The sequence below is a fragment of the Somniosus microcephalus genome, chromosome 33 (genome assembly GCF_052327205.1).
Source record: "Somniosus microcephalus isolate GS21.2 chromosome 33, FLI_Smic_1.0, whole genome shotgun sequence".
Taxonomy (NCBI): Eukaryota; Metazoa; Chordata; class Chondrichthyes; order Squaliformes; family Somniosidae; genus Somniosus; species Somniosus microcephalus.
The window spans coordinates 30,703,060-30,717,807 of NC_141019.1; the positions used below are offsets into that span (position 1 = coordinate 30,703,060).

The 14,748-nt window shown below is 43.7% G+C and overlaps 1 protein-coding gene across 9 annotated transcripts in view; it reads left to right on the forward strand.

The window, feature by feature from the left end:
- Window positions 1-14,375, forward strand: part of lima1a (LIM domain and actin binding 1a) — a 124,815-nt gene extending 110,440 nt beyond the window's left edge. For 8 of the 9 annotated variants that reach the window (XM_085972894.1, XM_085972893.1, XM_085972889.1 and 5 more), the window contains 6 exons: window positions 924-1,016; window positions 2,674-2,787; window positions 6,195-6,264; window positions 6,664-6,770; window positions 9,775-9,908; window positions 11,010-14,375. In XM_085972894.1, the coding sequence (XP_085829020.1) occupies window positions 924-1,016; window positions 2,674-2,787; window positions 6,195-6,264; window positions 6,664-6,770; window positions 9,775-9,908; window positions 11,010-12,051 (1,560 nt within the window). In that variant the 3' untranslated portion in view covers window positions 12,052-14,375. The remainder of the gene's footprint in view (window positions 1-923; window positions 1,017-2,673; window positions 2,788-6,194; window positions 6,265-6,663; window positions 6,771-9,774; window positions 9,909-11,009) is intronic. The other variant, XM_085972891.1, reaches the window with a different exon arrangement.
- Window positions 14,376-14,748: the final 373 nt, after the last annotated feature.

Genomic DNA, 14,748 nt, shown 5'->3' on the forward strand with positions numbered 1-14,748 from the left:
GCATTTATATAGCAACTTCTCATATCACATCTTCAGGGCATTCCAAAGCGCTTCACAACCAATCAAATGTCGTCTGTTATATAGGCAAACACAGCAGCCAATTTTGTGCATGGCATGATCCCACAAATAGCAAAATAACTGGATAATCTGTTGTTGAGGGATGAATGTTTGGCCAGGACACACAGCTCCCTGCTCCTCTTCAAATAGCGCATTGGGATCTTTACATCCACTTGAGTAGGCAGGTGTCGTCTCCCTTTAATGTCTCACCTAAAGAATGGATTCAGTTTTAAATTTATGCACATTTGTATAGGCATTTATACAGAGAACCATTCCATCTCTGTTCTATGACAATAGCATAGAATTTGTCGCCAGTTTTATTTTGAAGTCCATATTTATCAAAGCGGTGTCGGCAGTGGGTAGCACTCTTGCTTCCTGTCAGAAGGTTGTGGGTTCAAGTCCCACTCCAGAGACTTGAGCACATAATCCAGGCTGACACTCCAGTACAGTGCTGAGGGAGTGCTGCATTGTCGGAGGTGCTGTCTTTCGGATGAGACGTTAAACAGAGGCCCCGTCTACTTGTTTAGGTGGACGTAAAAATCCCGTGGCACTAGAAGAGCAGGGGCGTTCTCCTGGTGTCCTGGCCAACATTTATCCCTCCCACCAACATCACTGAAACCATCACGTTGCTTTTGTGGGAGCTTGCTGTGCGCAAATTGGCTGCCGCGTTTTCTACACAACAGTGACCACAAGTACTTTATTGGCTGTAAGGCGCTTTGGGACGTCCGGAGGCGCTGACTGACTATATAAAAGCAAGCCTTTCTTAAATTTCTTTCGTTTCCATGTCTGTCTTTTACTTTGTTTTTGAAATCTAAACAAAGTGGGACCGTTGCTTGTAACTAACTCTTGTCTTGAAAAATGCTTAGACTTTGGAAGAGCCGATGCCTGCCGGAGAAGCGATCGACACCCAAGAGCTGTGGGAAACTAGAGAAGTACCAAATCCTAAGAAACTGTCACAGGTAAAAGCGCACTCTCTCTGCCTTGATCATTATTGGTTTTTTTTCTTCACTAGCTTTGGGGCGGGGGGGGGTTGATGGGAGTGGAAGATTAGCTAGAATGAACTGATGCCGGTGAGTATTCTGAGCGTTCTTTGGAATTTTTCCCTCTTCGAAGGCCCTGACTCCAGCTGCCCTCTACTTCCTCAGCCAAGTGGTCATTCTGTGTTGCACCTGTAGTCTGACCGTAGGAGGACATATCGTGGCCAGGTCCAATTCTGCACACTGGACTCGCCTGAGTCTGAAAGTTGTGGGTTCAAGTCCCACTCCAGAGACTTGAGCACAAAAATCTAGGTTGACACTCCCAGTGCAGTACTGAGGGCGTGCTGCACTGTCGGAGGTGCTATCTTTTGGATGAGATGTTAAACCGAGGCCCCGTCTGCTCTCGGGTGGACGTAAAAGGATCCCACGGCACTATTTCGAAGAGGAGGGAAGTTATCCCCAGTGTTCTGGCTAATATTTATCCCTCAATCAACATCACTGAAAAACAGATTATCGGGTCATTATCACATTGTTGTTTGTGGAGCTTGCTGTGTGCAACTGGCTGTTAAGTTTCCTACATTACAACAGTGACCACACTTCAAAAGTACTTCATTGGCTGTAAAGTGCTTTGGGATGTCCTGAGGTAATGAAAGGCGCTACAGGAATGCAAGTCTTTCTTGGCTAGTGATTAGGAATAGGCACCCTGGCTGACTTCTCCTCCCCTGTGCAGAGATCCTGAGGCCAATTGCTGCTCCAATTGACATTAGCTAACTGCACAAGACAAGGTAGCGAACCTGGGACCATCCTGCTCCTTGTAGCTCAGACCCACACTGGGTGGGAGCTCCGTTTAACAATATCTCTTTGCATTCTTGTGTACTTGTTTCAATTCGATTTTATATAGCAGAAGGATGGGCGAGTGCAGATGTCAAGACTTTGCAACTTCATTTTGGAATTTCCGATCATAAAACTGCTCCCGACACCGCAGCCAGTTTTTCTGTAAGACTGTGCGAGCTGAACTGGGCTTTTAATAAAAGATGACCGAAGCATGCAGAAAGCGATGCTAGTTTGAATCTAAACATTTACATATGGTAGAATACATTAGAACATTATTTGTTATTCATAGCATCCTATTTTACATAATGTAAAATATGGGAGCTGGATAGCAACAAAGCGCCCATTTTCTTTAATGTGTCCCCCTTCATGTTCCTTTCTCCCCCTCCTGTTCGTCAAATAAAAATGACATTGATGAATCAAAATAACATGGAAAAGGAAGTAAGACTGAAGGTTGCAGTTTAATCTCTGGAGCAGATAGCCTTTGTAAAACCATTTGCTTGTTCCTGATCTGAGCTCGGTGTTGGGTTGCAGCTTTGTAACTGACTGCAGGTGTCTATTCGGTTTGCAGTTTCATCTCGTGTATGTCCCCTTCGTACATCGTATTGATAACCTACTCCGTATATTGTTGGGATTTCACCTGTGTGTATTTTGAACCTGGACTAATTACTCGGCTTGCAGCTTTTGTTTCTGTTGTTTCAAATGGCCAGTAATTCAAATGCCATGGAAGTAATGCAGCCACTGTTTAAACGAAGGCTATTGTGACATTTTGTCTTGATGTTTATCGTGCTTGCTTTATCTGTTGTAGTCTGACATCGGCACTTGTGACCTTGAAATAAATGCAAGCAACGGGACTGAGCAGAAAGAGAATGTGCCACCAGTACCTTTGACCAGCACCTCCCCCCATGCAGAATTGCAGAAGGTATGCGAGCAGGCTTTAGTTGGAATGCTTGTTATTGCTCCCAGTAGTGGTGATATAAACATGCGTTTAGGTCCTTTTTTTTTTAACTGGAGAACTGTTGACTCCCTAATTCCAAGAACCTGCCAGTTTGGCTTTGGTTTTGTTTCCTGAGTCTGGTTAGAGACCATACATGCCCCCTTACCTTTCTGAAATAAAACCCCCCTCTTCTGATTCCAAACACTAACGTTGTAATTGCGCGCTTGCCGGTGTGAGGGGGAGGGATCAAACCTGCATCCCATTACTGCCGTGGCACTGCATCTTGGTGCTCTCGTGTGCAGAGCTGGCGCACTCTTAATTGAGTGAGTTAATACATTTGGCCGTGTTATGGCAGTGGGTCGTTTGCCCTTTTTGGAAGAAAGAAAAATGAACGTCTTTCATTGCTGCTTTTATAATTGTGAATAAACGCCCTCTCCTGGTCAGCCCAGGTTCTGCAGTGTCCACTTCAACTGGTCGGTTATCTCTTTCTAACTAAGAAGTCACACAACACCAGGTTATAGTCCAACAGTTTTATTTGAAATCACAAGCTTTCGGAGCGCTGCTCCTTCGTCGGGTGAAGTGGAGATGCATAAAGACACTGCTTATATAGTCAGAGAATAATGCCAGATGATTACAGGTAATCTTTCTAACTGCCATTTATCACACCTCGGCTCCGAAAGCTTGTGCATCTTTCTAACTGGCCCTGGAATTTGGTCAGCGGCGGCAATTGACGCTGACCTCTAACAACGCTGCCCACCGAGATCTCGTGATCTCTATGGCGCAAACTTTAGCTTTCTCGACCCTAATTTAATTGTAGCGCTGTCTAGAGGGGAGCTCCAGCGTCCAGCAGCAGTGATGTCATCAAGTTGTCTAAGCAGCCAATCGCATTGAAGAATTCTCACAGACCGCAAACCAGGAAATAAAAAGCGGCTTTTATCAGTTTTTTTTTAAATGTTAGTGAAATAAAGATTGGGACATACACATGGGGTTAAAGTAGAAGCTGAAATATCATAACCTGACTTTTTAAAAAACTTTTTTAATGGTAATTTTTATCACAATGGAGGAATTTGATACTCCACAAATCTAGTTTTTCAAGGGCACAACAGTTGTTCAGCAGTCAATATGCCGTTAAAACCTACGTTACACCTCTTTCAACAAGGCTTAACTTTTTATGGGGTGTTTTAACAGCAATATTAGAGCAGAAAAGGGGATTGCCAGCTATGGGGAGTTCCACAGCGCAGCCAGTGACGGAGCAGGGAATGACTGACTGCAACTTCAGGATTTCCGCGTTTATCTGTGCATTTCAGAGGGGTAATGACAGCGAACGCTGACAGTTTCGCCATCATGACCACTGCAAAATCTGGGCCCATATTTGAGTTGGGATATTCACACTGTTGTAAGTGTCTTGGCTCAGTTGGCAGTACCTCTTTTATTTAAAAAAAAACACATGATCTGGTCATTATCACATTGATGTTTGTGGGAGCTTGCTGTGCGCATATTGGCTGTTGTTTCCTACATTACAACAGTGATTACGCTTCAAAAAAAAAGTACTTCATCGGCTGCAAAGCACTTTGGGACATCCTGAGGTGGTGAAAGGCGCTATAAAAATGCAAGCCTTTTTTTCTTGACAATTGTGCAACTGTCTGGATAGAGGAGAGTGTTTTGCGATAATGTGACTTGCCCATCCATAACCAAGTATAATTTGTCCATGTCTTTCTGTGCTCACACGAACAACCAGTTTGTGACTCGTCTGTTCATGTGGTTGTTTCTTACTCTGTTTTGATTCCATCAATATGCCAAAAAAAACTCCCATCGAGGAGCCCAATCGCTGTAGTTTGGCTGGGCTAACACATGGGACCAACTCGCCACATTTATTTTAAAACCGCCTGCTCCAGCTCCAACTTGGTGACATATTTGTGGGTCTGCAACATAGGTCTTTAAACGGGGGGGTCCCTGGACTGTTGGGGTTTTGCAAAGGGGTCCCTTCAAGGTAACTGTTCTCATAACAGCACCATTTTCCTTTTTTGGGTAGGCAGTATTGTCTTTTGGAAGTTAGGACAGGGGTCCTCGGGGGTGTCGGTCGTTACAGGAGGTGGCCATTCAGTCAGATCATGGCTGATCTGTATCTCCATTCCATCTTGTCCTGAAAAGTTTGGAAAATAATTTAGTCTACTGTCCTATTGGCTTACTGCAGGTCAGCTGGTTTACATTATGGAGTGTAGCCAATGGAGGAAGGACTGAGCATCTGTAGCTGGCTGCACTCTAGTGTAAGTGTCTATCGAGCAGTTGCCGCCCAATACATCTTGCTACACACATTTGCACCAAATCCAACACAACAGCTGTCGAGTCCCAGTGCACCAGTCTTGCCAAAATGGCATCAGTTTTGCACCAGGATCCCTCCATAATAAATGGTTTGATTGCATTGTGGTAGTTAAGTGGTTCCTTCCCTGGCGTGCTAAGTGCATGCAGTTGAGAACTGATCTGTGCAGTCAATCATCATTGAATGCAACCAGATAATCTTTGTGCTTTGTTTCGAAGAGTTAGCAAGAATCGAATCATTGCATGATTCAGCCCCTGCTTGCTATTGTACATGACTGTGTATTTCAAAGGACCCAGTTTAACTGAACCACACACAAACCTTCCAATCCCCCAGTTACTTCAGAAATGCAGTTTGGTGAGATCAGTTGGCTTTATGTCGAGATTGCGTCTTGACCTTTTGTGAAACTGCTATTCCAATGTTGAGAATTGTAGTTTGAATCTCCCTGTATCGACCTGGCAGCTTCAGATCTCTCCAATGCCCCTGGATCTCTGCAGTGCCAGACCTATCCAGCTTCATTCATAACTCCATTTAGTTTAAAAATGGAACTTGTTTTAATGTATCTCACTTTGGGGAAAATAACCACAGTTCCACAATATTTAAATAGTTTTGTCTTGTTAATCTTTTAGAACGTAACTCTCTAATATTTTCTGAATGTTCACATCTGGTAGTGATCAGGCGGCAATTTAACTTCGATGAAAGGGGGTGTGGGGGTGTGGGGGGGGAAGGCGGGATAGCCGGATCACTATGTCCATTGATCTAGCAAGGCGTAGGTCACGAGAGGCCATTGCTCAGATTGGAAAGCTGCCCAAGTATCAGATTTATGAACCATTTTAGGTATTCATAAATGCAGGTGTGGCTTCCCCCCCCCCCCCCCCCCCCAAATCTTGTCATCCGTTCAGGCCAGATGTTGGCGGAGTGCCTGAGCTCAAACCGCACCAGACCAGCCAAACTTTTTTTTTTTCTTGACAGGTTGCACAAAAAATCTTTCTAATGCTGTTTCATTATCAATATTTCCATTATGGTGTTGGAGAGTGCAGCTTCATGACAATTTTTCTTATATTGATTTTTCCAGGGGTCTGTGATCGAGAGCACTCCAAGCGCTTGGAAAAGTTCTACTTCTGAAAGACAAGTCGATGGCCAAGGTGAGCCGATATATTCTATGTTCTATGTGCACCACTTGTAATTCTGCCTCTCTCCTTCCCAGCCACCAGAGTCACTTGGAGGTGTGTGAGGGGGCCCATGTGACTCTCCATTTTGCCTTCCCTTGTCTGTGGAAAATGCCTGGTATCCATTTTGTCATCTCCAAAGCAGCATTATTGGAGATGAATATTTTGTGTGGAGATGTGCAGGTGTAAATCCACCACCAGCCACTAGGTGGCACAGTATAGGTTTCAATGTTGTGTTTGCACTTCAAATAGAAAATCAAACTAGCATTGATCCTCTTAATATCTGCACTAATAACTAAAAAACTGATCTGAAATAAGAGCCTGTGGATTGTTTGGACTTAATTCATCCTTTTTTTAATCTTTTAAAATGAACAGTTAATGCAGAAACTGAAGAAGAAGGAACACCAAAGCTTTCAGCTCCGGGTATAAAACAACAAAGATCAACCACGGAAATCCAAAGTATTCCAGCCAAACCTGCAAAGGTAGATATCTTTTCCCATCTGCTCAGTCATTGACCTGTTTGGTGATTCATGTACGTGGTGTTCAACTTTATGAAGCTGGGGATTGGCACAAAAAAGGTTCTTTTTTTGATGCTTTTAATCATTTGTCCAGTTATCCTCTCCTGAAGGTGCCGACCCACACTGGGCTGTTGCTCTGTGGGCACTAGCAGTGCTCCCACACCTCGGCCCAAGTGGCCATTCTACATGCGTGAGCCTAGATGAGGAGTGGCAATCATGGGTGGTGGTGAGTGAGGGGGAAGAGACAATTCCAACTGAGCCCAATCCTGTCTTCAGATGACACTGACGTGCCCTCTTTCAAAGACGCGTTGCTAGACATGAGCAAAAATGGGAATCCTGGCTCTTTTTCTTCTCCCTTCGCTTATCTTCCTCTTTTTGCCCCCGCCCCCTCAAGTCCAGGGGTGCTGGAAACCATTGCTCGCACCTGGGACGAGCTAGTTTTGCACAGACATGCGGTCGATCCTGGGATCTTTCTGGTCTGTATAGTCGCTTTTATGCTGCCCCTGTTTTGAGTTTGGATTCAAGGAGGCTGGTATCTGAGAGCTCTGTGTTTACACTGCTAAATCTCTTATCTCGGTGCCAGACCTGCAGACAATGTTTTGAGTCTCTGTCACAGGATAAGGGAGCTGTATTAAGCAATGTAAACGGCCTGACTCCTGGGCACTGCTCTCCCACGATCCAGACAGACAGCCCCAGCATGAAAGCAGCTTGTATCTGTGTTGCCAGCCACCTGCTGTGTGGAGTCTATCTCGGGCAGCGGGTGCTATGGTTACAAGATATGATGAGCTCACTATTGCATCTGTCGCTGCAGCTGATCTGCAAGGAATGAATTAGCCGTGTCCTAGAGAAGGTCCAAGCAGATAGAGTATCCTTTAGAGGAGTGAGTCATTTCATTTACACAAAGTAGGTTATTTCCTTAAAGGAGAATTTCAGTACCAGAATTTTGCGAGCTCTCCCGATGCTTTGTATTAAAAATATTCAGTATATTTTTGGCTTTATGCAAACCCAGTACTTGAAATGTACAGATTTATTTTTTGAAGAAATTAAACTTGAAAATTTGGCTTTCAATAATCGAGAGTAAAACGTTTGAAGAACTGTTTAGTCGATGGAACGATAGACTGCTTCAATACTGAATCAATGCGATTAAACACGGTAGTATAACTTTTGTGTGACATCCTGTTGCTGTTTCGTATATTGTTGCTTAATCCTATTTCTTTGCCTATTTTTCAGCTGCTACTTCCTGTTCCTGAAGTATCCCTTTTCTCTCTCTGCATTCCTCTCTCTCCGATATGAGGTTCTGTTTGCTCTTTTTAAAAAAAAAAAAAAAAAATCGAGTCTCCTTACACTTCACTTTGTTTAACAAAAAAGCTTGATCTAAACTGATGTTGTCGGAACAAGATGCTCTCTTAATACTACTCCGATTAGTTTGTATTTTAACTCGAACCCTGTGGTTTTTGTTTGAGCTCAGTGGGTCTTTGTGTTGCTATTGGGATGGGAGAGGAGGATTGTACTACAGGAAACTTTCTGGTATCCGGCACTGACGGGACCGAGTTGGTGCCGTCCATCAAAACTGCCGTATAAACCAGCGCTAATGTTAAAACATACGGAGCTTTTCAGCTCCGTGTGAATCAACAAACCCTGTTGCTTAGCAACAGCTTCAAAACAGTTGACTGCAGCTGCAAGCGTCTCTAGCTGAAGCTGTTGCTTAGCTACAGACCTTGCAGAGCCTGACTGGAGGGAAAAAAAAGCAACGAGAAGTAAAAAAACTTAAAGGAAACGGCTCCTGAATTTTGCCGGTAGATAGCTTTCTGGACTTTTAACCTCCGGTTAAACGAAAGTTTCCTGTAAAGTGCAAGGGGTGAGGAAAACAATTGTGGGCATACTGGTTGATGGCATGTGGGCAGTGCAGTGCTGCCTTGTAAGGGTTGGGGGTCTTGTGGCATCTTTCAGTTTTCTACTGACCGTGCCAGTTTTTCCCTTTTTTTTAATTCTGCCTTTCTTTCTCCCCCCCCTTCCAAATGATCAGTTGAGATTGTAAATTCTAATTGTTGCCGAGGCCCCAAGCTCTGGGATTCCCTCCCTAAACCTCTCCGCCTCTCTTTCCTCCTTTTTTAAGATGCTACTTAAAACCTACCTCTTTCACTAAGCTTTTGGTCACTTGCCCTAATTTCTCTTTGTGGCTCAGTGTCAAATTTTTTGTCTTAATACTCCTATGAAGTGCCTTGGGATGTTTTACTACGTTAAAGGCACTTGTAATGTAAGCTTGATATTTTGAAGTTGATAGTTTTAATATTTGGTCTAAAAATGAGCCTTTTTGGTTGGAGCTCTACATTAGAATCATAGAAGTTTACGACACAGAAGGAGGCCATTCGGCCCATCGTGTCTGTGCCGGCTGAAAAAGCTCTCCAGTCTAATCCCACTTTCCAGCTCTCGGTCCGTAGCCCTGTAGGTTACGGCACTTCAAGTGTATATTCAAGTACTTTTTAAATGTGATGAGGGTTTCTGCCTCTCCCACCCTTTCAGGCAGTGAGTTCCAGACCCCCACCACCCTCTGGGTGAAAAAAATTCTCCTCTAAACCTCTGACCAATTACTTTAAATCTATGCCCCCAAACCTTGAAGGGGCATCACTTACTACCAAAGCCCCTTTTAAAGGAAAATGTTGCCTTGTTCCTCCTCTTCCCACTCCCCGCTCTGTGTTTGAACAATAATTGCTGATACTGAGGAAACGGTTTGGAGGAAACACTGAACTAAAGTCTGAGCTGAATTCACAAACTGGTGATGTACTTGCCTGAAGTCCCTGATTTTCTCAGGCCAGTTTCCTCTCTCTCATTGTTTGAATCTATGAAGGGGTGTTGGTTAATCCTAATCCTGAAGTGTTTTGTTACATTTCAAGAATGTGCCTTGCTGCCAGTGCCGCTTTCACAAAATGATCAATGAGCCCATTTGCTTTTTTTTTTTGACACTCAGAAATTTCAGCTTCCAGCCAGAGAGCACTGTGTCGCCTGCCAAAAGACTGTCTATCCAATGGAGCGTCTTGTTGCAAACCAACAGGTGTTTCACTGTGTCTGCTTCCGCTGCAGCCACTGCAACACCAAACTGAGGTGAGGATTCGGATTGCAGGTGACTTTGGTTTCTGCCTTATTCTTGGCTCAAAAATGTTTCAACTTGCTAATCTTTTAGCTAAAAGTTGGGTATGGGGTGACTAAATGTAGTATTGAAAGGGGTTTCCTCTGAGCGCTCTCTTTCTTCTCCCCCCCCCCACCCCCCCCCCCCCCCCCCCAAAACCAGTGGCCGACTTAGTAAAAGCAGCATGTAAATGACCCATACCAAGAAGGTGGTCCCAGCCTGTACTCTATCCTCAGCAGGCAGTTAAGACATTGCAGCTGACCTCCAGGGTTCCCGCTCCTGGTTGTCCAATGACCTCTGCTGGGAGGTGTGCCCGTACATCCAGTGAGGGCAGGGTGGGTCTCTGCTGTGATGCCCCTCGATCCCCGCAATTGAATAGTCTCCTGACTGTCATTATCCAGACTCTGGCACGAGCTACCATAATGTAGAACAGGTGATAATGGAACAACAGGAGTTGAGAGAACATTGGTGCAAAAAAAAGAGACTTGTCGATTAACAAATGAAAAACACAAACTGCATCAAGTTGCTGGAGTGTTGAGTCCTTTTAAGCTATTTGAGATCGGCTTCTGTTGCCACATTTATATTTTTTAAAAAAGCCCCTTAAACGCTGCAATGTAAATTTTGGGGCGGGTGAGGAGAATGAACAGGTAATCCTATCCCGGGGATCCAGTGACTTTTGAAACTGCTCGAGCTTGACTCACTGAACCCCATTGAAATTAGTCAGGATGTTCCCATTGTGTCATTTTCTGTGTATTTAAAAGCAAATGTAAGACTCTGCACATTAGGCCAAAGGATTGTTCGGGACTTGCCCACTCCAATGCTAGTGCATAATATCTGGGTCTTCTCCATTGCTGGGTATCTTTTTGTAGACATCTGTCATTCCTGTTGTCATCTTGTGATGGCGTCCAATGGACAAAGGCCAGTATAACTTGCTTATAGTATACAAAGAACCAGTCCACTGACAGGATGATGAACTGTACGGGCATGTGCATTGTAAATTGTTGCATTCGAGACTTGTCTATTGGTGCAAGCCTTGGGCTTCTGAAGTCTTAACACTTATCATTTCTTTTGCTCAGCATTGGAAATTTTGCTTCTCTGCATGGGAACGTATACTGCAAGCCACATTTCAGCCAGCTTTTCAAATCCAAAGGCAATTACGACGAGGGATTTGGCCACAAACCGCACAAGGAGCTGTGGATGGCCAGAAATGAGTGCGACACTGTGGAGAACAAGAGTGAAGCTGCCGAGGATAAATCTGAGGCCAAAACGGAGAACTCTGGCGTAGACGAGCTTTCTATACCCAAGGTAGGTGTTCTGGCTGCGAGCATGGAGGCCTTGGTTACCAGTTCTTCGCCGGAAAAGGTGGAAAAACCTGTGGAAACGAGAAAATTAAAAATAGCTTGGCCACCGCCTACTGAAGCAGGTAGTAAAGGAGTCAGTTCTACTGAAGAGAGCCTCCGAGTTAACAAACCAAAATGGCCTCCAGAGGATGACTGCCAACAGATGACCAAGAGAAACTCCGAATTCATTGGTACCTCTAGACTGAGGAGAAGTGCTTCTTTGAAAGAACGATGTAGACCATTTACCATTGCTGCGCCTCTGAGACCTGTAGCCGTAAAAGAGCCAGGAAGAAATCAACAGCCTGCCAAAAATGCCGTACAGGATGTGGTCATTAGTAAAGAAAAGGAAGCCAAAAGAGAGACTGATGAACTGAAGAATGAAAGGAAGCAAAGTCTAAAAAATGAGGACGAGCAACTGGTGACTACTGAGCTCAAGGGTGAAAAGGATTCCGTGGCTGGAGAGGTTATAGAAGTCAAAAGCAACAATGGACCGCTGCCTCCAGCTAAGGACGTCGAGAAGCTTCACCTCAGCAAAGTGGAGGCCAGAGAACCCTCCGACTTTCTGGAGTATGAGGAGCAGGAATCCAAACAAAAGCCAGTCGAGTCGCAAACTTCAGGGGACACTCTTACCTCAAATGAGCAAATTCCAGAGAATGAGAAAAAACTGGAGGATGTTGGTTTTTGGGATGGGGATGAAAATGAGGAAGTGGAAGAAACTGAGGAACTGTCAGTTGAAGAACAAATCAAGAGAAATCGATACTATGAAGATGAGGATTAGATACTGTGGCTATGGGTGATTTACATGACGTTTTAATTGGTGACTGGCTTTGTGGTTCATAGGTGTCGGCATCAGCTCAGAACTTCCTGTTGTAAAGTGGTTTATTCTAAGTGCCTGTATTAATGTGAACTTTATTTTGAAAAGAAAAACTTGGTAAGTTGATTATATTTGGAGTAAGAAGAGAGATGATTGCTACTTTGTAATTTTAAAGTTAATTGCATTGTTAATGTACACTATATGCACATGTAGAGTGCCTAAAATAGTGCTCGTGTATACTTCAAATCCTACTCTCATGCCACTGGTCATGCCAGGCAACCTCCAAAAGGTACACTTTGGAAAGATCCTAGTAGTGCCAAGCAACTAAAAAGAATGGGTGTGGAATCAAGATTTGAACGAACTGGATGTGGTGGAGTGCTAATGTGAGGGCATGGGTTCTTGTCTGATGCCAATCTTGAGCATCCTCCACTAACCGGGCAGGGGGAGATTGGGTTTCAAAACACTAGATAACTTTCTGGCTAAGCTGAAGGTTATAACTGAACTCTGTTCCACATCGTATTCACTTCACTCTTTTTAATGCCCCCTCCACATAGTCTCCCAATGTTTGTCATAGAAAGGATGTATTGAGCTGATCAAGAAATAATGGAAGCTTTCAAGAACCAGAGGGTGTGCCAGTACACCTTGATTACTAATAGCAGAGGAGCAAAAAAGGATGTCTTGAGTTGAAGGTAGCTGGGCATCCTCTACCTTGTTGCCATGCACTTGCCTACATATGAATCCTGAAATGAAAGGGTATTGGAGGCTGTGCTGTAATTTGGTTCCCTGTGTACTTTGAAAATGGAGCCCATTCATTGACGTCCTGCTAGATTGAGTGCATTCAGCTGGCAAGGCCGGGTGGTCCCTCCATTGCAATAGCTGAGCGACAGAATGGTCCTAACTTCAAACCCTTTCTGTAAACGAGCTGCTTTAACAGACTTTCCAACTCTTGTAGTTCCAAAGCTGGTTCCAAAAATCAAAGGGAAGACTTGATGTAATCTTGTCATTTTAAACATTTCCATGTTTCTTTTTAGACTTGTGTAACTGATTCTAGCGAGATGAAAATGGAAGCATTAGAATAACACCACTTTAATTGCAGCGTTGTGGGCTGTAAACCTGACTTTAGTCTTCAAACATTGTAAATTCTTCAATCTGGCTTTGTTCCCACCCTCCAATTCAGTTTTAGAATTTCTTGGACCTAATGCTATATGATTTTATACATAATTGTTTTTACATACCGACAGCACATATATGTGGGGACATGATGCTGCTGAAAATATTAAGTGATGTGATCTTATATATATATATAACTATTTTAGATGAAGTGAAGAATTAGGTAATAAATTTGTGCTATGGTTTCTGGAGCAATACGATTTTAATCTTCTGACATTCCAATACACTCAAACACTGCACAATATTGCTTTCTTGGTGATGTTGAATATACCACTACAGCCTGCTGGCACTCTTGGTTGGTTTAAGGTGATTTAAACTGCACCGGTAAAGTCAGTCTTTTTATTACATTACACTTGACGTTTTTCAATGATGATTTTCACTTTACTGCAGGTAAATAGTTACTGTGGACCTGTCATAGCTTTAATGTTCAACCCTATGACTCAGCCATTTAATTGTAATCAAGAATACACTGATGCAAAGCTTGCCTGTGGGTCTTCCTCTCCCTCCCTCCCCCCCCCCCCCCCCCTTCATGGTAAGGATGTTGGCGCTGGGGAATTGGAATACTTTCCCACTTTGAGTGTCCTTGTTGAGACGACCAGATGCTAAGTAAATCTCCAACCATGTGTGTTGCTCCGAATAGCACATTTTACTTAGTTTTTCCATATCTTGACACCAGCCATCCTCAACTGGCTGTCTGCCAGTTCAGTGTTAAACTGGGGCCTGTTCCATGTTGTGGCTCCATGCCTCAGCGATCAGAAGCTGAGACTACTCAAAACTCAATTTTCGAAGACTCCTGCAGCCAGCAGATGAAGTAAGATTTTTCATCCCATTAATCCAGGCTGGAATCCAACCAAGTCCCAGCAATGTATGGATAGTGCATTAGCCTCCTGCACCCCTAGTTCTCTTGTCCATTGATTCTTGTACAAAGAAACTTTGAGCAGCTTCGAAACATTCAAAGTAACCAAATGTAGAGAAGTGAATGATGTAGTAAAAGGAATGACTTGACCAATGCTGGTGACTTTTTCAAAACTCTATTTTACAGTCGTGTATTGTCTGTGTCGTGATTTCTTTCTGTTTAGCATGTAATGAATAATAAACTCTTTAGTATAAAGATTATTGCACAAATGTCTCTTTTCCACTTTGTATCCAATGATGACACTGAGCTCCAGTCTGAGAGCTTGAGCCTGGTACATTGCCAGGATAAACATGTTGGAAGGTTTGCAATTTGCTTTGACCCCAGGATCAACACAACACACCAGCATACTTACCCACCGGGATCTAATGCTCAAGTTAAGAAGATCCTCATTTTTTGGATTTGTGTACAAGCTTTGAAATTACTGTAGACTAATGTTTGACTGGAAGTTCTCATCATTCAGCAGCTTCTGCAGATATTGCACCATTCAATGTTTTTGGGATCTGTACAAAATGTTTTAAAGGGAGGGATGCTTTATGGGGTAGCAGGTTCAGTACTGTACCGTACAGTTGGGTGCA